At 45.6% G+C, this 22,951-nt stretch overlaps 1 protein-coding gene across 1 annotated transcript in view; it reads right to left on the bottom strand.

Annotated features, from left to right (window-relative positions):
- Positions 1-22,951, bottom strand: part of dhx57 (DEAH (Asp-Glu-Ala-Asp/His) box polypeptide 57) — a 137,717-nt gene that overhangs the window by 113,256 nt on the left and 1,510 nt on the right. The window contains exons 2-4 of the mRNA XM_072504326.1: positions 21,156-21,538; positions 20,017-20,172; positions 4,328-4,528 (exon numbers count right to left, since the gene is read on the bottom strand). Coding sequence (XP_072360427.1) covers positions 4,328-4,528; positions 20,017-20,172; positions 21,156-21,526 — 728 coding nt within the window. The 5' untranslated portion in view covers positions 21,527-21,538. The remainder of the gene's footprint in view (positions 1-4,327; positions 4,529-20,016; positions 20,173-21,155; positions 21,539-22,951) is intronic.

The following is a 22,951-nucleotide window of genomic DNA, read 5'->3' as shown; positions in this document are numbered from 1 at the left end:
TGGAGGAGACGTTATTGCAGCACGGTGATCAACTTGCCTCGATGGGGAAAGAGATGCGGAAGGTGATGGATACTAACAAGGATCTGCGAGGAAAAATGGAAGACCTGGAAAACAGATCTGGCGACAGAATTTGAGGATTGTGGGGCTGCCCGAAGGAGTTGAAGGACCGAAGCCGACTGAGTATTTTGCAGTGATGCTGGCAAAACTATTGGGGGAGGGGGAGGATCCCTCCCGATATGAACTGGATCGGGCTCATCGGTCGTGGAGGCCTGTACCAAAGGCGAGTGAGCCACCAAGGGCAGTGACTCTGTGCTTCCGTAGGTACAGTGTGAAGGAGAAGGTCCTGAGCTGGGCCAAGCAGAAGCGGGTGGTGCAGTGGGCTGGAGCTAGTGTAAGTGTAAACCAGGACTTTACGGTGGAGCTGGCAAGGAGGCGGGCTGCCTTCAACCGGGTGAAGAGGGCACTGTACATTACCAAGGTAAGGTGCGGCATTGTATATCCAGCGAAGCTGAGGGTGACTTACAAGCTCAGGGACTTTTATTTTGGAATGGCGGAAGCAGCGGAGGAGTTTGTGAAAGCAGAAGGACTGTGGCAGAACTGACAAATTGAGGAATGGCCATGTGCCAATGTAACCTGATGACTGTATTTTCTTCTTTTTTGTATCACTGCGCGCGGGTGTAGAGACTAAAGGAGCCAATGTGGTATATATTTGGACAAGGGAAGGGACGGGACTTTCACTCGAAACGAGGGTTCTTTGGGGTGTAGGTGGATATGCGGGGTTTGTGTGCTAAAAGGGGATCTTTGGGCTTTCCTAGGGCCGGGCAAGTGGAAAAGGGACCTGGGCGGGGGCCTCCACGCTGGCCGGTTTAAGCCGGCCAGTGAACAGGAGTGAGGTGGGGGGAGGGGCTGCAGCCATCGGAGCCTGGCAGAACAGGGTCCGAGTGGTCTAGCCGGGGTGGAAAGTTGGGGGGAAGGAACTGAGGTTGGGAGGAGTTTTACAAGAGGCAGTGGACGGGAGGAGTTGGAGACCTGGGGGGGGGGGGGGGGGGGGGGGGGGGGAGAGAAGCTGTGTAATATTAAGGGTGACTACGGGTAATCCCGGATTCCTTTTTGTCATTTGTTTATGTAAACATGCGGGTTGAGGTTTGGGGGTTGGTGGGTAGATGGGATCGTTGTTATTATGGGGACTGACATATCTTGCTGATTATTATTTATTGTTGAGGGATGTAAATGTGGGAGAAAATGTGAAAAAGGAGAATACATTTTTTTTTAAAAAACAATAATTGGAGTCGCAAATATTTGACACTTGGAAAAGTATGATCTAATTCAGGTAGGTTAGCATGGATTTATTCAGAAGATCATAACAAATAAGAGTAGCAGTAGGCCATTTAACCCATTTGTTTTGCTATTCAATAAGACATTTACAGCAAATAGCATGTGACCAGCTCATTGAGTTCTTTGATGAAGTAACAGAGGGTTGAGGAAGATGAGGCAGTACGGTTTACGCAGACTTCAAAAGGTGTTTAATAAAGCACCAAAAATAAATGGTTGGAAAACTCAAAGCCCATGGGATTAAAGTGACAGTACGGACACAAAATTGACTACGGGACAGAAAGCAGAAAGAAGTGATGAATGGTTGTTTTTCCAAACTGAAGGGAAGTAGTAAGTGGTTTGAATTAAGACTACTGCTCTTTTTGATGTATAATAATGACATGGTCTGCTGGGCATAATTTCAAAGTTTGCAGATGACATGAAACTCAAATTATAGTAAAAAATGAGGAGGAAAGCAACAGACTTCGGGAAGAATGTAAAAAATAAAATATTAGATTCTGGAAATCGGTAATAAAAACAGCAAATGCACTTAATAGGTCAGGCAACATGTGGAGTTAGAAACGATGTTAACACTTTAGGTCAAAGGCCAATCATCAGAACGCGAAAAAGTCAAGAGATTTAACAGTTTATATGCAAGTATCGCGCAAGGTTAAAAGGAAGAAGAATTGAGCGAGAACAAATTGAAGGGGAAGGTCTGCGATCGGTTAGAGGGCAGGATAGATAAATGATAAGGGGGATGATGATGCAAGATGAAAACAGGTGGTAATAGGACAACATGGGTCTATGGGAGGTGTAAAAAGACCAACTACCAATATCTGGTGTCCAATAAAACTAAAGCAGTGGTTATGATCTAAAGTTGCTGAATTCAATGTTCATGCTGTTAAATCCCCAAACAAAAGAGTTGGTGCTGTCCCTCAAATTTGCAATGGGGTTAAGTGGAACAGTGTTGAAGGCAGAGGAAATGAGAAGCAAAGTTGATGAAACCTCGCAGTTCAGGGCAAAAGGTGGGATCTTCTCCAACACAGTAATCAATACACCAGAAACAATAACGAAGGTGGGGGGAAAACATGAACAGAAATGTACATGTATTCCATGTAAATGCAAGCATAACTAGGACCTATATTGCTTCCCAGATCGGCTGCTTTTATTTGGAAGAAATTAGTACATTTGAAGGAAACGTTGGTCAATTTCAGAGAGAGAAACCATTGGGCCTTCATTCAAAGAAGAAGCAGATGGCCTGAGGCAGGTCTGGTGGAGAGTGGAGGTGGAAGGACTGGACATCCATGAAAACAAAATAAGTAGTTGAAGTGGCTGCAGACGAGTTGTAGATATAGATTGGAAAATATTGGACACACAATGGAAAAGTGAAATCAAGATGGTTAGAAATTGGTTTAACGGAACAGCAACAGGCTGAAATGATGGATACCTCATCATCATCCATAGATTATCATATAATTTACAGTGCAGATGGAGGCCATTCGGCCCATCGAGTCTGCACCGGCTCTTGGAAAGAGTACCCTACCCAAGGTCAACACCTCCACCCTATCCCCATAACCCAGTAACCCCACCCAACACTAAGGGCAATTTTGGACACTAAGGGCAATTTATCATGGCCAATCCACCTAACCTGCACATCTTTGGACTGTGGGAGGAAACTGGAGCACCCGGAGGAAACCCATGCACACACGGTTGTCCGATTTGCGAATCCTGGGAAGGAACCAGAAGCGGGTTATATAGCATTGGGAAACTATGAGATTGATGGCTATGCTGGGAGTGGTGATGGTGGGATTATGGTCTGAAGGTAGGCGGCGGTGTTGGAGTTGATGGTCAGCCTCAACAAAGTAGCCATTAAACCGGCAGAGCTATTGCTATGTAGGCAGAACTTGAGACATGCAGTGCTGCAAATTGATGAGGACATCAGCAGCCCGTCCTTTTCAGAGTGGCAGGCAGTGACTAGTGGGGTACCGCAGGGTTCAGTGCTGGAACCCCAGCTGTTAACATTATACAGTAATGATTTAGACGAAGGAATTCCATACAATATCTCCAAATTTGCAGACGGCAATACGCTGGGTGGCAGTGTGTGCTGTGAGGAGGATGCAAAGAGGCTGCAGAATGGCTTGAGTATCCAATTAAGGGGCAATTTAGCATGGCCAATCCACCTACCCTGCAGATCTTTTTGGGTGGTGGGGGTGAGGCCCACACAGACATGGACAGTGCCCCGGGTCCGGGATCGAACCCAGATCCTTGGCGCTGAGATTTGCCACTGAGCTGCCCCTGGGAAGTGGCAAATTGGGTTAATGGTGCAATTTTGAAAGAGATGCAGGAGAATTGGAATTAACATCGGCAAATCTTCGAAGGGGACAGGAACAGTTGAGAAGTCTGTTGAAAAAAAGCACACCGGATCCTTAGCTCTATAAACAGGTATATAGCACAAAAACAAGGAAGTAATGCTAAAGCTTTACAAATCACAAGGTCCCAGCTGGAATATTGTGTCCAATTCTGGGCACTACAGGAAGGATGTCAAGGCCTTAGAGAGGATGCAGAGGAGATTTACTGGAATGGTACCAGGGATTAAAGACTTTAATTGTGTGGAAGCTGTGGCTGTTCTCCTTGGAGTAGAGAAGGTCAAGAGGAGATTTAATTGAGATGCTCAGAGTCCTAAAGGGTTTTGATAGACCAAATGAAAAACTGTATCCAGTGCAATAGGATCGGTAACCGAAGAACACAGGCTTATAATTAATTACCAAAAAACTAAAGGTGAAATCAGGAGGTCTTTCCCCCCCCACAAATTGTCATGATCTGGATTGCACTACTTGAAAGAGTGATGGAATAATTTTCAAAAGGGAATTTTCTCCACATTTCTCCTCATCTATTCTATTTGTTCAACCACTCCAAGCGGCAGCAGGATCCACGTTCACATTGTTAATTTGCAGCTTTAAAATGTGACTAACCAATATATTTTACATGGGTTCAATAAAAATCTAAATCAACAAACCTAGTCAGCTTCCGAACAGCAAATGCAGATAGCTTGGGCTGTTCAAAATCGGTGTGTTGGTCAACAGGATGGTACACAAGAGGAATATTTTCAGCCACCGCCAAACCCTCTTCCTTCGTGGACCAAAACTGATCTTCATCCCTGTAATCCAGGTCATCATATTCTTCCTTCAGATCACATTCTTCTTCAGAATCCTCACTTCTACAGAATAAAGGGGGAAGGGGGAAAATAAAATGGGGAACAGAAAATGTTAATGTAACAATAACAAAAATTAGTGTTCAAAACACAATCAAATATCAGTAAGATTAAGTTGGATTTGTCAATGGTCAAGTTAAATAGGCCATTTGACCCAGTTAGTCTGTGCCCTTCTTTATGCTTCACTTGAGCCTCACCCTAACTTACTTCATCTATCCCTGTCAGCATGCCCTTCCAATCATTGGCACCCTCATGAAATTATTTGGCTTCCCCTAAAATGCAAATTTATCTAACCTTCTGAGAGGCTGTAGGTATTTTGTGACAAATATATTACAGCATTTTAATGGAGAAATATCAGAAATTAGAATCATATTTTTATAGATAAATCAGCAATTCCACTGGGTTTTGTGAACTTAAAAGTGATAATGTCAATTAAAAATTTAAATTAAATGAAATAAAATACATTACATCAGTGATTGAAGCAACCCCACACCAATGGACCAATCTCAATGACGGAGATGGTCTTTGAAAAAAAAAACCCATTAGCTTCAATCAGAGACCAAACACAAACAAATACGGTCAAGCATAAACAGTGGTGGGGCAGCACGGTGGCGCAGTGGGTTAGCCCTGCTGCCTCACGGCGCCAAGGTCCCAGGTTCAATCCCGGATCTGGGTCACTATCCGTGTGGAGTTTGCACATTCTCCCTGTGTTTGCATGGGTTTCGCCCCCACAACCCAAAGATGTGCAGGCTAGGTGGATTGGCCACGCTAAATTGCCCCTTAATTGGAAAAAAAATGAATTGGGTACTCTAAATTAAAAAAAAGTATAAACAGTGGTGATAAGCATTTTTAAAAAAAATTGTTCCAAACTACGGTTGTATTTTCCCTTGAATAATAAAGAAATGATCATCAATGCTTGAAGACTAACATTGTTTAGCCTGCTTCTCAGGTGTTTGGAAAATACCTTGGTGGATCATAGGGTGAATATGCATGCATATGATTGGATTATGTACGTGCAGAAGAATTATACATTTCCCATCAGTTCTGAGAAGTTTTTCATAGGAAGTTGTTTCCAAGACAAGTGTGGGGAAGAAGTGGTTTGCAGTAACTGGAGTGCGATGCTGAACATTATTCCTTTTGCTACAGAAATGTCTTGCTCAATGGTCAGAGTTTTATCTCTGATCACTACAGGCACACAAGATTTCCTGACATTGAAAATAAAGTTTTGCTCTATTCGAAGGGAAATAGGTTTGCAATATTATTTTAAAAGAGATGCATTGTATGTACCAAAACAAACTTATACTGGAGACATAATGGTAAATGGAAAAAGGAAATATATTTTTGCACCTGCAAGAGCAAATTTCAGGATATACTATAACAATAACAGGACCAAAGAAATACGGAATGTGAAACGAAATGAAAAATGAAATGAAAATCGCTTACTGTCACAAGTAGGCTTCAAATGAAGTTACTGTGAAAAGCCCCTAGTCGCCACATTCCGGCGCCTGTCCAGTGAGGCTGGTACAGGAATTGACTCGTGCTGCTGACCTGCCTTGGTCTGCTTTACAAGCCAGCGATTTAGCCCTGTGCTAAACCAGCCCCTATGTGAAGAATAGTTCATTCACTTCAACCATGAAGAAACAATCATACTTAGTGTGAACACATTTTAAGACCCTGTTATTGAAATCGACTTCCTGACACTACATAAACTAAGGTAACAAAGCGCTTTGATAGTTAAAGATTCTTATCATGACTTCCGGGTGCGGCGATGACCAGCTAAGTCGCACGTTTCGGCAGCTCCCGTTGGAACGGACTTTTGGGCTCTTAATAGGAGCCCCAACGGCAATTTAAACGGCCAAAAACACTGTGCGGTAAACCAGAAGGGAATCCCCCCCGGACACGCATGGATAAGGGACAGGATAGCGGCCGGATTGCGGAGGATCCTCTGGAGCAGCGGCAAGGAAGGGAAGCTCAAAGCAAGATGGCGTCGGAAGGTGGCCGCTTGTTATGGGGGCAGGACCAACAAGAGATCATGCGGCGCTGTGTGGAAGAGCTGAAAAAGGAGCTGAAGAAGGAGCTGTTGGCCCCGATATTACAGGCGATTGAAGGGCTAAAGGAGGAGCAGAGGACACAAGAGCTGGAGCTTCGGGTCGTGAAGGCAAAGGCTGCTGAAAATGAAGACAAAATACAGGGCCTGGTGGTGAAGACAGAGACACACGAGGCACAGCACAAAAGGTGTGTGGAAAGGTTGGAAGTACTGGAGAATAACTCGAGGAGGAAGAATCTAAGAGTTCTAGGTCTTCCCGAAGGCGCAGAAGGGGCGGACGTCGGGACATATGTGAGCACGATGCTTCACTCGCTAATGGGATCGGAGGCCCCGACGGGCCCCTTGGAGGTGGAGGGAGCTTATCGAGTTCTGGCGCGAAGACCGAAGGCTGGTGAAATACCCCGAGCTATAGTGGTGAGGTTTCTCCGCTATAATGACAGAGAGACGGTCCTCAGATGGGCGAAGAAAACTCGGAGCAGTAGGTGGGAGAACGCGGTGATCCGCGTATACCAGGATTGGAGTGCGGAGGTGACGAGAAGGAGGGCAAGTTTTAATCGGGCTAAGGCGGTGCTTCACAAAAAGATGATCCAGTTTGGAATGTTGCAACCGGCGAGATTGTGGGTCACACCAAGGGAAGCACCACTACTTTGAGACGGCAGAAGAGGCGTGGACATTCATTGTGGACGAGAAGCTGGAATAGTCGGGCAAGAGAAAGAACTTTTGGGACAAAGTGGTGGGGTGATTATGTGGGGCGAGGAAAAAAGGGGGGGGGGATGGTTTTTTCAATTTGTTAATTTTGCGATCTTGGAACTTTTCTCTCTTCCCCATGTTTGGGGGGGGGGGGGCAGGGGAGTATGAGGAACTGTGGGCACCGGCCATTAGGGGCGGGGCTGAGTGGGAAACGCGGGCTTTGTTCCCGCGCTATGGTAATTATGGCGGGAACAGGGACGCAGGAAGGAGGGGGCCTCGCACAGTGGGGGCCGAGGACAAAGGGGGAAGCCGAGGTCAGCCAGAGTTCGCTGACTTCTGGGAGCAACATGGGGGTGCAACTACGCTAGAGGGGGATCTAGCGGGGGGGGGGGGGGGGGTTTAACTGGGCTGCTGCTGCTAAGGAGAAGGGGGAGCTGTTATGGGATGGGGTGGTCGAGGCGGGAGGGCGCCGTCGGGGGGATATACGGGTACATGGGAACCGGGAGAGGAGCTGGGTTAAAAAAGGGGATGGCTAGTCGACAAGGGGGGGGGGTAAAGAGCCCCCCAACCCGGCTGATCACGTGGAACGTGAGAGGGCTCAACGGGCCGATTAAAAGGGCACGGGTACTCGCACACCTAAAGAAATTAAAGGCAGATGTGGTTATGTTGCAGGAGACGCATCTGAAACTGATAGACCAGGTCAGACTACGTAAAGGATGGGTGGGGCAGGTGTTTCATTCGGGTTTAGATGCGAAGAACAGGGGGGTGGCTATCTTAGTGGGGAAACGGGTACTATTTGAGGCAAAGACCATAGTGGCAGATAGTGGGGGTAGATATGTGATGGTGAGTGGCAGATTGCAAGGGGAGGCGGTGGTTCTGGTGAATGTATATGCCCCGAACTGGGATGAGGCAAATTTTATGAGGCGTATGTTGGGACGTATCCCGGACCTGGAGGCGGGAAAGTTGGTAATGGGGGAGACTTCAATACGGTGCTTGATCCAGGGCTGGACCGGTCGAGGTCCAGGACCGGGAGGAGGTCGGCAGCGGCCAGGGTACTCAAAGACTTCATGGAACAGATGGGAGGGGTAGACCCCTGGAGATTTAGTAGGCCTAGGAGTAAGGAGTTCTCATTTTTCTCCGATGTTCATAGAGTACACTCACGGATAGACTTTTTTGTCTTGGGAAGGGCACTGATTCCGAAGGTGACAGGGACGGAATATACGGCCATAGCCATTTCGGACCACGCTCCACACTGGGTAGACCTGGAGGTAGGAGAGGAAAAAGAACAGCACCCACTCTGGAGAATGGATATGGGCTTATTGGCGGATGAGGGGGTATGTCTAAGGGTGAGGGGGTGTATCGAAAGGTACTTGGAGCTTACTGACAATGGAGAGGTTCAGGTGGGCGTGGTCTGGGAGGCGTTGAAGGCGGTGGTCAGAGGGGAACTGATATCCATAAGGGTACATAAAGGGAAGCAAGAGGGTAAAGAAAGGGAGCGATTGCTGAAAGAACTTCGGAGGGTGGACAGGCCATATGCGGAGGCACCGGAGGAGGGACTGTACAGGGAAAGACAAAGGCTACATGTGGAATTTGACCTGCTGACCACGGGTAAGGCAGAGGCACAGTGGAGGAGGGCACAGGGTGTACAGTATGAGTATGGAGAGAAGGCGAGTCGGCTACTGGCCCACCAATTGAGGAAGAGGGGAGCAGCGAGGGAGATAGGTGGGGTGAGAGATGAGGAGGGAGAGATGGAACGGGGAGCGGAGAGAGTGAACGGGGTGTTCAAGGCATTTTATGAGAGGTTATATAAGGCTCAGCCCCTGGAAGGGAAGGAGGGAATGATGCATTTCCTGGATCAGCTGGAATTCCCTAAGGTGGAGGAGCAGGAGAGGGCGGGACTGGGAGCACAGATTGAGATGGAGGAGGTGGTAAAAGGGATTGGGAGCATGCAGGCGGGGAAGGCCCCGGGACCGGACGGATTCCCGGTGGGATGTTATAGGAAGTATATGGACCTACTGGCCCCACTTTTGACGAGAACCTTTATTGAGGCCAGGGAAAGGGGGCAGCTGCCCCCGACTATGTCGGAGGCAACGATATCGCTCCTTTTGAAGAAGGAAAAAGACCCGCTGCAGTGTGGGTCCTACAGGCCCATTTCCCTTTTAAACGTAGATGCTAAGCTCCTGGCTAAGATGATGGCGACGAGGATAGAGGACTGTGTCCGGGGGGTGGTCCACGAGGATCAAACTGGGTTTGTTAAGGGGAGACAGCTGAACACGAACATACGGAGGTTGCTAGGGGTAATGATGATGCCCCCACCAGAGGGGGAGGCGGAGATAGTGGTGGCGCTGGACGCCGAGAAAGCATTCGACAGAGTGGAGTGGGATTATCTGTGGGAGGTGCTGAGGAGATTTGGTTTTGGAGAAGGGTATATCGGATGGGTACAGCTGCTGTATAGGGCCCCGGTGGCGAGCATGGTCACGAACAGACAGAGGTCTGACTACTTCCGTCTTCATAGAGGGACGAGGCAGGGGCATCCCCTGTCTCCGTTACTGTTTGCATTGGCGATTGAGCCCCTGGCCATAGCACTGAGGGGCTCCAGGAAGTGGAGGGGAGTACTCAGGGGAGGAGAAGAACACCGGGTATCTTTGTATGCAGATGATTTATTGCTGTATGTTGCGGACCCAGTAGAGGGGATGCCTGAGATAATGCAGACACTTAGGGAGTTTGGGGAATTTTCGGGGTATAAATTGAATATGGGGAAGAGTGAGTTGTTTGTGGTGCATCCGGGGGAGCAGAGCAGGGAAATAGATGACTTACCGCTGAGGAAGATGACAAGAGATTTCCGGTACTTAGGGATTCAGATAGCCAGGATTTGGGGAACCTTACATAGGCTTAATTTAACAAGATTGGTGGAACAGATGGAGGAGGATTTTAAGAGATGGGACATGGTGCCCCTGTCACTGGTGGGTAGGGTGCAGGCGGTTAAAATGGTAGTCCTCCCGAGATTCCTTTTTGTGTTTCAGTGCCTTCCGGTGCTGGTCACAAAGGCTTTTTTCAAGAGAATTGAGAAAAGTGTCAGGGGTTGTGTGTGGGCCGGGAAGACCCAGAGAGTGAGGAGGGGGTTCTTGCAGCGTAGCAGGGATAGGGGGGGCTGGCACTACCAAGCCTAAGCGAATACTACTGGGCCGCCAATATCTCAATGGTGTGTAACTGGATGGGAGAAGGGGAGGGAGCGGCGTGTAAGAGATTGGAGATGGCGTCCTGCAAAGGAATCAGCCTACAAGCAATGGTGACGGCGCCGTTGCCGTTCTCTCCGAAGAAATACACCACAAGTCCAGTGGTGGTGGCAACACTAAAAATTTGGGGGCAGTGGAGACGACACAGGGGAAGGACTGGAGCCTCGGTGTGGTCCCCGGTAAGAAATAACCATAGGTTTGTCCCGGGGAGAATGGATGGGGGATTTGGAGCATGGCAGAGAGCTGGGGTTGTGCAACTGAGAGATCTGTTTGTAGACGGGACGTTTGCGAGTCTGGGAGCGCTGTCGGAAAAATATGGGTTGCCCCAAGGGAATGAATTTCGATACATGCAACTGAGAGCTTTTGCGAGGCAGCAGGTGAGGGAATTCCCGCAGCTCCCGACGCAGGAGATTCAAGATAGAGTGATCTCAGGGACATGGGTGGGGGATGGTAGGGTGTCGGATATATACAGGGAAATGAGGGACGAGGGGGAGAGCATGGTGGATGAGCTGAAGGGGAAATGGGAAGAAGAGCTGGGGGAAGAGATTGAGGAGGGGCTGTGGGCTGATGCCCTACGTAGGGTAAACTCGTCGCCCTCGTGCACCAGGCTAAGCCTGATACAATTCAAGGTTTTACACAGGGCACATATGACCGGAGCACGGCTCAGTAAATTTTTGGGGGTAGAGGATAGGTGTGGGAGATGCTCGAGAAGCCCAGCAAACCACACCCACATGTTCTGGTCATGTCCGGCACTGCAGGGGTTCTGGGTAGGGGTGGCAAAGGTGCTTTCGAAGGTGGTGGGGGTCCGGGTCGAGCCAGGCTCGGGGTTGGCTATATTCTGGGTTGCAGAAGAGCCGGGAGTGCAGGAGGCGAAAGAGGCTGATGTCTTGGCCTTTGTGTCCCTAGTAGCCCGGCGAAGGATATTGCTTATGTGGAAAGAAGCCAAACCCCGGGCGTGGAGACCTGGATAAATGACATGGCAGGGTTTATAAAACTAGAACGGATAAAGTTCGCACTAAGGGGTTCGGCTCAAGGGTTCACCAGGCGGTGGCAACCGTTCATTGACTACCTCGCAGAACGATAAAGGAAATGGGAAGGTAACAGCAGCAACCCAGGGGGGAGGGGGGGGGGGGGGGCCCGGGGCGGGTCCTCAGGGGTGTTTTTGTATAGATATTTGTATTAGGCTATGTGTATTGGATTGTTTGATTTTATTTTTGGAGAGTTATTATTTTTGATATGGCAGTTGCCATTTAGTTTATATATATATATTATTTATTTATTTGTTAAAAACGGCCACTGTTATTTATATTGTTTTATTGTTGTAAAAAGGAAAACCTTTGTATTGTTTTGTTTGGCCAAAAAATTTGAATAAAATATATTTTTAAAAAAAAAGATTCTTATCATTGTGATCAAATCCCATCATGGCCTCGACCCTCATTATCTCTGAAACTTCTTCCAGCCTGAAAATGCTCCAACAATTCTGTTTTCCTTTAATTGTGGTCTCCTGTGCATCCTTCACTTTGCCATTGATGGCCATGCCTTCAGCCGCCCAAGCTGCAAAGCCTGGGAATCCCTTTATAAATCTCTTCAAAACCTATTTGTGATGACTGTAAGGATTTCTGATGTATTGTATTATATGTATTTGGTGCAGTAAGGGTTCAAAGCCTGGGTTAGTGTGTGGCAGTCATATATTTAAAAATCCTGGTTTGAAAGGCAGCTAGGCTTTTTGGAGACAGAAGTGCAATTAAAGCATTGTAAAAGAAAGACATTGTTTGCTGAAGTTGGGCTAATGGCATTTTTTTATATTAAGAGGGCTTCTTGGGGATTAGATCATTAAAGACATTGTGGTCAGCTTGGTGAGATAATATAGTTAATGGGAAGAGCCACGGGCTGAAGCAGTCAGGTGTTAGAATTTGGAGTTTCAGTTCAGTTAAAGATTTGACTGGGGCAGGACAGGAGCAATTTCTCAGGCTAGCAGATTAAACAGTAGTTTGAGACAGACAAGAATCTGCAAGCTGGGTCCTGAGGATATCGCTTTCTCAAATTGAGGTATTCAAGACATCTCTCTTAAGCAAGTATTCCTGGGTCTGCTAACTGAATTTAAAAGTGGACTTTGACCCGAGAGGGTGTTGCTTGAGTGGAGATTAAAGATAGCAGTTAAGGGTTATTATTTCATTGTATTGTTAAGCATTGTTTAATATGTAATTATACACTACTTTTCTTTGTGATGCTAACGTTAGTAACAGTTTGTTTTAATGTACCACATCCCTATTTGTGCATGGAATCACTCCTGTTGCCAAGTATCCTTTCCTCACAGTTTTACAACTTAAATAAAATATTGGAGCTTCTGTCCGGTTCCAGCAACTGTTGGGGTCTAGTCCGGGATCATAATGTAATACTTTCACCAGGTTTTATCGACGAGACTCTTTATCGCAAAGCCCCTTAGGACATTGGACTACAAAGGCATTATATAAATATCAACTGTTGTTGCAATAAAACATTCTCAACTATGTTCATAGAACATAGCACAAAGGAAGGCATTTGGGCCCATCATGCCTATTTTAGCTCTGCAATATCCAATTAATCCTTATGGAGGAGTGGTTCTGGTGTGAGGTGCCCCGGAGAGTGAACGCCTCCATCTCGTGCGCAGGTTTGGGGCAGATACAGCTGAAGGTGGTATATAGAACACACCTCACAAGGGCGAGGATGAGCCGGCTCTTTGAAGGGGTAGAAGATGTGTGTGAACGTTGCAGCGAGGGGCCCTGCAAATCACGTTCATATGTTTTGGTCCTGTCCAAAGCTGGAGGATTACTGGAAGTAGGTTTTTAAGGTAATTTCTGAAGTGGTGCACGTGAAACTGGACCCGGGCCCTCGGGAGGCCATATTCGGGGTGTCGGACCAGCCGGGGTTTTAAACGGGTGCAGAGGCAGATGTTGTAGCCTTCGCCTCGTTGATCGCCCAAAGGCAGATCCTGATGGGATGAAGAGCAACTTCTCCACCCAGTGCCCTGGCATGGCAGGGGGACCTGTTGGAATTCTTGACTCTTGAGAAGGTTAAGTTTGAACCGAGGGGAAGGATGGAGGGGTTCTACAATTCATGGGCATTATTCATTATGCTCGTTGGGTTGTGGGGGGGGGCGCGTTGGGAGGGTTGGAGGGAAGTGGACTGTATGTGTTAATGGTGACTATGGGTGATTCCTGATTTTCTGTCATTAGTTTATGCTACCATGCGGGTTAATGTTTGGGGGTTTGGTGGGAGGATGGGATCGTTGTTATTGATATGTGGATTGACATTATATTCGTTACTGCGTATTGTTTATTGTTGGTGGGTGCAAATTTGGGAGAAAATGTGAAATAGGAGAATAAAAATATTGTTTTTAACATATCCAATTAATCTCACGCTGCTGCTCTTTCCCCTTGGCCCTCTAAATACTTTCCTCTGAAGTATTAATCTAATTATTTTCGAAAGCTGCTATTGAATCTGCTTGCACCTTCCTGTCAAGCCTTGTTTGCCTGAACACAACTTGTTAAATAATTTTCTTTTCCTCATGTCACCTTTCATTCTATCATCATTTTTGGTAACTGGAGGATGCAGACCTATCATTTCACCACTAGAAATAATTTATCCTTCATTTATTTTCTCATGTCATCTTTCACACTTTTACCAATCATCTCAGATCTGCATCCTCTAGTTATCAACCATGCGACCACTGAAAATTTACCAATGATTTTGAACACTTAGTGATCCAGCCATTTCTTGATATCATGTGAAGGGAATAGAATTGGTTGACGACTGACATTGGTGATAGGAGGGAATTCAGGAGGGGGCAAAGATGGCTGAAGATAATTGTAAATGCTTCACTGATACACTGGGCTCCCCCCCCCTTATTGAGATTTGTGATGTATTTTGAGCTTCTTCTCCCGTTAGTTGGTTACTTGCCCACCACAATTCATGACTGATGTCACAGGACTACAGAGCTGTGGTCTGATCTATTGGCTGTGGGATTGTTTAGCTCTTCTTATTGCATGCAGCTTTGTCATGCAGACAGCCCGGTGTTGTAGCTTCAGCAGATTTGCACCGCAATTTTAGGTATGCCTGGTGTTCTTCCACACTCCTCAGGGTTGGTCCCCTGGCTTGATGGCAATGGTACAGTGAGGAAATCGACAGTGAGGAAATCGACAGTGAGGAAATCGACAGTGAGGAAATCGACAGTGAGGAAATCGACAGTGAGGAAAACGACAGTGAGGAAAACGACAGTGAGGAAAACGACAGTGAGGAAAACGACAGTGAGGAAAACGACAGTGAGGAAAACGACAGTGAGGAAAACGACAGTGAGGAAAACGACAGTGAGGAAAACGACAGTGAGGAAAACGACAGTGAGGAAAACGACAGTGAGGAAAACGACAGTGAGGAAAACGACAGTGAGGAAAACGACAGTGAGGAAAACGACAGTGAGGAAAACGACAGTGAGGAAAACGACAGTGAGGAAAACGACAGTGAGGAAAACGACAGTGAGGAAAACGACAGTGCATGGATGGATTTTCCAGCAGCAGGAATCGTGGCGTGCAGAAGTGGAAAATTCAAGGGCAGCACGGTGGCGCAGTGGTAGCACTGCAGTCTGACGGCGCCGAGGTCCCAGGCTTGATCTCAGCTCTGGGTCACTGTCCGTGTGGAGTTTGCACATTCTCCCCGTGTTTGCGTGGGTTTCGCCCCCACAACCCAAAAAAATGTGCAAGGTAGGTGGATTGAACATGCTAAATTGCCTCTTAATTGGAAAAAATGAATTGGGTACTCTAAATTTATTTTTAAAAAAGGAAGTGGAAAATTCAGAGCGAGGGCAAAAGCCAGATTTCCACTATATGGGGGAAGCCAGAATTTTCCCCTCAACACTTTCATGGTGATCTAATGGCGGGTCAACTTTCCCATTGATCTATGTCAGGAACCTCTTTTGCATGCATAGCACAACTGAATCTGCTGGAGTGCGCTGCTCAGGAAGAGTCCAGAGTAGGACGGAGCAGTGCTAGTGTTAGCTCTGTACAGTGTTTCAGGGCTTCTGCCTAACAGCCTACAAAGAAGAAATTTAACTCGGGAACAAAACAGTATAAAGATGATTTCTTGAGGTATGGTTTTGTCAATTGTGCCAAATCAAATAAGGATGCAAAGCCCCTGTGTGTAATATGCAGGGAAGTACTGACAAATGTCAGTACCAGTACCTTCCCGTACCAGCCTCCCCCAACAGGCGCCGGAATATGGCAACTAGGGGCTTTTCACAGTAACTTCGTTGAAGCCTACTTGTGACATTAAGCGATTATTATTATTATATGAGAGGAGACGTTTCAGGTTTTGAAAGAGGGTGGGTGGGTGAAAAATTCCTTTTGAGGTTGAGCCCCAGAGTCAGTTATTAACTGGACAGCATGGTAGCATAGTGGTTCGCACTGTTGCTTCACAGCACCAGGGTCCCAGGTTTGATTCCTGGCTTGAGTCACTGTCTGTGCGGAGTATGCACGTTCTCCACGTGTCTGCCTGGGTTTCCTCCCACAAGTCCTAAAAGACATGCTGTTAGGTGAATTGGATATTCCAAATTCTCCCTCTGTGTATCCGAACAGGCGTCGGAATGTGGCGACTTGGGGCTTTTCACAGTAACTTCATTGCTGTGTTAATGTAAGCCTACTTGTGACAATAAAGATTATTATTATTATTATTATTATTAACTAAGAGCTGACTCCAAGTGAAAAGACTACAGTGCTGTAGCAAACCTGTGATACCACATTAAAAACACAGAGCCTATGAGACTGTCAGCATTCTAGCACAGCATCCAGTGCGGAGTAAAACATTCTGGCATAGCATCCAGTGCTGTTGCTATTGCTCTTCATGATGACATACATGTGCGAGGTTGGATTTTCTATTTTCATAAAAATGAAGATGGCACAAAGGAATTGGCTGAAGTCTGCTCGTGATATGTACATTACCTTTCCTCCTTCGAATCTGATTCAAGTGAGACCAAGTAGGCTCCCCTTTTGTATTAATGGTAAGGGGTGGGTCGTGTAGGTCAGCAAAAGCGGATCCCGGGAAAATAAGTTTAAAGAACACTGCTCTAGAAAACTGAGCTAACTGGCCCCAAAAGCAATGTATAACAGATGGATGAGGTGTGAACATCTGTTTGTCAAGTGATTCTATACATAAGTTGCTGCCTTGCGTCTTGTTTGATTGACAGACCTCCATCTAGATGCTGATGTTGGGTAGATATTGTCGGACTTTCGCAAATTCAGCACAGCTTCTAAAACCAACATTTCTGGAATTGTTTCTATTATTGACACGAGTGGAAAACTATACAGTCTACCCTAGTGTCGTTCCCATTTTTAAAATAATCAAAGACAAAAAAAAGTTCAACAAAAAGTGTAAGCGTCAAATTAACTGTTCTGGAAGAGGGCATTATACTCTTTGTGGACCGACTTGTTTCTTTATTATTTTACTTCCCTTGGACCACTAGTAACTTTTCCTTTTTTTTTTTTTACAATAAATTTAAGAGTACCCAATTCTTTATTTTTCCAATTAAGGGGCAATTTAGCATGGCCAATGCACCTACCCTGCACATCTTTGGGTTTTGGGAGTCAGACCCATGCAGACACGGGGAGAATGTGCAAACTCCTCACGGACAGTGACCCGGGGTTGGGATCGAACCCGGGTCCTCGGCACTTTAAGGCAGCAGTGCTAGCCATTGTGACACTGTCGCCTAGATCACTAGTAACTTGCTATGTCTCAATTTAGGTCTATAATCTCACTTGCAAATAAATTTTAATCACAAGTTCTAGCCTCATCCATTACTCTGATTTTGGGATATTTGCTGTCTTTGGAATAGATAGAAGAGTAGTGTGAGCAACCTACACACATAATTGCAATATATCATAGCTTACCAGTAGTTCATGGAAAGCTATCACAGTCGATGCATACCAAAGCAAGGATTCAGATCTTGGTTCATAAAATACTTAGTTTACTAATGGAAAATACTTCTGTTGTGACAGTAACAAGTGGAGAAGAAAATCTGGATGGTAGAATTTATATTCAAGTAAAGTTACCTAAAATTGCACTGCTGTCTAATATTAGTAACTTGAAATGAAAAAATGAATGAATGAAATGAAATGAAAATCGCTTGTTGTCACAAGTAGGCTTCAAATGAAGTTACTGTGAAAAGCCCCTAGTCGCCACATTCCGGCGCCTGTTCAGGGAGGCTGGTACGGGAATTGAACCGTGCTGCTGGCCTGCCTTGGTCTGCTTTCAAAGTTAGCGATTTAGCCCAGTGTGCTAAACAGCCCCTTGATAACTTGACAAACCACTGCTAGAAAATAAACATCTAATTCTCACTTCCAACAAAGCTACATTATAAGAATTTGAGGGAAATTATACATTAATTTTCCTGATATTTTTTGTCTCATTGCTGGTTAAAGTTCCACTACTGTCCAAGTGGCTAATATTCATATGGGAGGCTTGACAGCAGTATCAGGAAGATGCAAAGATTCCATTATACTATTTCGGAGATGAGCAGGGGAGTTTTCCCTGGTGTACTGGCCAAATTTATCCTCAGTCAACCTCACAAAAGAGATTATCTAGTCATTATCACACTACTATTTGTGGGTCCTTGCTGTGAGCAAATTCGCCGCTGCATTTCCTACACGAAACAGTGGCTACACTTCAAAATTGCTTATTTGGCTATAAAGCACTTTGGAATGTCTCGTGGTCATGAAATAATAATCTTTATTATTGTCATAAGTAGGCTTACATTAACACTGCAGTGAAGTTACTGTGAAAATTCCCTAGTCACCACTATCTGGCGCCTGTTCGGGTACACCGAGGGAGAATTCAGAATGTCCAATTCACCTAACAAGCACTTCTTTCGGGACTTGTGGGAGGAAACCGGAGTACCCGGAGGAAACCCACGCAGACATGGGGAGAACGTGCAGACTCCACACAGGCAGTGACCCAAGCCGGGAATCAAACCCAGGTCCATGGTGCTGTGAAGCAACAGTGCTAACCACTGTGCTACCGTGCCACCCAAGGTAGCATTTAAATGCAAATCAGTTATATATTCAACTGTAATCGTCCATCAGTTTCTAGCCCAGTCTTGTCTTTGCTCGAGTGCTACAGTCACTTAGGAGAGTCATGTAACACTACAGAAGTAAAATGGTTAATGGGAAGCATGGCAGCAGGTTAGCAGGTGGGAAGGTGGATTCAAATACATGGAAAGTTCTGAAAAAAGATAAAGGGAAGAAGAACTCAGGAGATGTTACTAATGGAGGTATTAGGATTCAAAAAGGTATTAAAATGAGCGTAAAGGCACAAGATAAATGAGTTGGTGGCACAAACCATCACAAATGAGTATGATTTAATGGCCATTAGAGGGACATGGTTGCAGGGTGGTCACGACTGGGAGTTAAATATCCAGGGGTATCAGACTATTCGGAAGGACAGACAGGAAGGTAAGGGAGGTGGTGTAGCACTGATATTTACGGATGACATCAGGGCAGTAGTGAGAGATGATATAGGTTCTATGGAGAAAAAGGTTGAATCCATTTGGGTGGAAATTAGAAATAATAAAAGGAGAAAAGGTCACTAAAGGCCACCAAATAATAACATCACGGTGGGACGGGCAGTAAACAAAGAAGTAACTGATGCATTTAAGAATGGCGTGGTAATTATCATGGGGGATTTTAATTTACATGTCAACTGGTCAAACCAGGTTGGTCAGGGCAGCCTGGAGGAGAAGTTCATAGAATGTATCCGCAATAGTTTCCTTGAACAGTATGTAATGGAACCTACGAGGGGTGCTTTTTATAGAAACATACAAAATTATGAAGGGAACAGAGAGGGTAGAAGCACAGGGATGGTTTCCACTAGCAGCTGAAACTAAAACTAGGGGGCATAACCTCAAAATTAAGGGGAGCAGATTTAGGACTGAGTTGAGGAGGAACTTCTTCACCCAAAGGGTCGTGAATCTATGGAATCCCTTGCCCAGTGAAGCAGTTGAGGCTACCTCTAAACGAGGTAGATAGATTTTTGAACAGTAAAGGAATAAAAGGTTATGGTGAGAGGGCGGGTAAGTAGAGCGGAGTCCACAAAAGATCAGTTCTGATCTTATCGAATGTTGAATGGCAGAGCAGGCTCGGAGGACCAGATGGCCTACTCCTGCTCCTAGTTCTTGTGTTATGTGAGAAATGTTACTACTCATAGAATTTATAGTGCAGAAAGAGGCCATTCGGCCCATCGAGTCTGCACCGACTCTCGGAAAGAGCACCCCACTTAAGCACACACCTCCAACCGATCCCCGTAACCCAATAACCCCACCTAACTGGGGAATGGAACATTTCCATTTCAGGCAGTCATGAATTAGATTGAGGCCGACCAATCTCATCACTCAGAATGATCAGGCAGAATCTGAAATCCAAACTAGTCCACAAATTAATTACAACATTCAAAAGGGTTTGAGACTTTGAGGGGGAGAAAAAAAAAACACGCGATAAGCTTACTCTGCTGGAGCCTCCTTTTCATGATTTTGCAGCTCCCGGAGAAGTTGCTTAACATCCTTCTGGTTTTCGGTAGTCATGTTTATAGTCTGCAAGTGTACTCGGTGTTCAGATTTGGATTTAAATCTGCCTCCCTTTTGGCTATCATTGTTCGACTTGCTGAGAGGAAAATAACAAAAAATGTCAACAGAATCTCAGCAGCACCATTTACTTTTCCCACCAAAGCCATGCACCCATAACCTATGCAGCACATGAACTGTTTCTTTTAAATAGATAAAATATCCAGATTCATTGTGTTCAAATGAAAGGGAATGAAATAAATGTTCCTTGAAAATCTACAGCGCATCAGCATCCAGGAATGGAATAGGACAATAGAAACAGGTGACAAAACTGGTCTTTGCCAGTAACGCAAAACAGGCTCATGATGAATCAGCAGTTCATTTTACTCCACTCTTTGACTTTCTGTCCACTGAAACTAATTTTAAAAGCAAAGATCAATTTCATCCCCAAGACTTTCTGTTGATTCAGTGGACAACAAAGCACATTCCATGTCTGAAGTATCTGGTCAAGAAGTGAAACTTTTGAAGTCGTCACATTGGATTCGGAATATTAACTCTTCTTCTCTCTCCACAGATGCTGCCAGACCTGGATTTTTCCAGCACTTTCTGCTTTTATTTAAGTAAAAATGTTTCTTTAATCTTCTAGCGCTTCTCCTCCCCACCCCTAAGTACACAAAACCATTTTTGCCAACTAACATCGATTATCAATTGATTGCATTTTTAAACACCACTAGTTTTAAAACTCTTTCATTTTAAAACAAATTGTTTTCTACCTTGCTTACAGTTCCAAAGCACCATTTCTCACAACTGATCAGCGAGATGAATTGCTCACAAGCATCTTCAAGTGTCACTTGCTTACCAACTATAAGCAGCACAAGAATCACTTGGGTTAAATTTTTTTTTTTTTCCCCAACTTGTGATGAATTATCCAATTTGTTTGGAGTGTTTCTTCCACTAGATAGTGCAAATCAGTAGCATGGGGAGCCACAATTCAAATATGTGCACTAAAACTCAATCAGAAAGGCTCAAATTATACAAGCACAGCGAGTCATTTAATCCATACTGGTCACGTTCTGCACCTACCTTTGGGTTTCGATCAGATTACCAAATAAATTGAACTCGCTTTGCTCCTTGAACAGGTCAGCAGAATATTTCCTACTTTCAGCTCCAGCTCTACTTCCAGTTCCAGCTTTACTTCCAACTCCTCCTCTGGCTCCTCCTCTATTTCCAACTCCACCACGGGCTCCTGCTCGACTTCCAGCTCGACTTCCAGCTCCAGCTCTACCTCTACCCCTACTCCGAAACCTGGTAGGGAGAGTTGGCTTTGGGGTGAAACTGAAATCATCCCCATCATCCCATGTTTTTCCCGAGGCTTTCCTACTTCCTCCTCCTCCACTGCCACGAGGCTTGTTGAACTTTCCACCTCCTCGGTTTGGCCTCCTTCCAAAATTCATTTTCAGTAATCACTGTTCAAAAGATAAGAAACTTGTTATATATTACAGATTTGAATTACAACCAAATAGTTATCAATTCTGATCATTTCTAATACACTATAGGCGAGTTCTACACAGTATTCTAGCCAATATTCATCCATCAGAAACAGCACTAAAACAGACAGATTATCTGGTCATTATCTCATTGCTGTTTGTGGGACCTTACCACACATCTTGGCTCCTGCAGTTCTTACATTACAATAGTGACTATACTTAAAAAAAAAAACAGAATGCCTTCAACTGCACTTGTCCAAATTTTTAATGGTGGCAAAACGAAAAAGAAACACTTGCAACTCAACACGGGAGCTTTGCAAGACAGGGCATGAATGGATTAGGTCATTATTCCATGTTCTTGCTTGTTCAAATATGCAAGGTGCTTTCTTTTCCCTAATCCACTTCTTATCCTGATGAACATGCCGGCCTTGTTGGACTGGGATGAGCACAGTAAGAAGTCTTACAATCCAAGGTTAAAGTCCAACAGGTTTGTTTCGAATCACTAGCTTTCGGAGTAAGGAGGAGTCGATCGCCATATCCCGTTCGTACGAGGGCATCTTTCAGCATTTGTAGATGTCTGTTAAGCTCCTCCTCGTCTGAGCAGATCCTGTGTATTCAGTGGGCTTGTCCACAGGGGATGGCCCCCACTACTTGCCTTCAAACAAGCGCGCAACCTCAAACAAACCATTGTTTGCAGCAAACTACCCAGACTTCAGAACAGCAACCACGACACCACACAACCATGCCATGGCAATCTCTGCAAGGCGTGCCAGATCATCAACATGGGTACCACCATTACACGTGAGAACACCACGCACCAGGTACGTGGTACATACTCGTGCGACTCGGCCAACGTTGTCTACCTCATACGCTGCAGAAAAGGATGTCCCAAAGCGTGGTACATTGGTGAGACGATGCAGACGCTGCGACAACATATGAATGGACATCGCGCGACAATCGCCAGGCAGGAATGTTCCCTTCCAGTCGGGGAACACTTCAGCAGTCAAGGGCATTCAGTCTCTGATTTTCGGGTAAGCGTTCTCCAAGGCGGCCTTCAGGACGCTCGACAACGCAGAATCGCAGAGCAGAAATTTATAGCCAAGTTTCGCACACATGAGTATGGCCTCAATCGGGACCTTGGATTCATGTTGCATTACATTCACCCCCCCCACCATCTGGCCTGGGTTTGCGAAATCCTACCAACTATCCTGGCTTTAGATGATTCACACCTCTTTGACCCATGATCATCCCTCTCTCTAGTTGCTCCGTCTGGATCTGTAAACTTAATTACCTGCAAAGACTCGCATTCAAAGTATCGTATTGCATCTTTGACTTTGTCTATATATATGTTTCTGGAACCCACCTCTTCATTCACCCGAGGAAGGAGCAGTG

The sequence above is a fragment of the Scyliorhinus torazame genome, chromosome 1 (genome assembly GCF_047496885.1).
Source record: "Scyliorhinus torazame isolate Kashiwa2021f chromosome 1, sScyTor2.1, whole genome shotgun sequence".
Lineage (NCBI taxonomy): Eukaryota > Metazoa > Chordata > Chondrichthyes > Carcharhiniformes > Scyliorhinidae > Scyliorhinus > Scyliorhinus torazame.
This window is presented reverse-complemented; position numbering and strand designations above follow the sequence as displayed.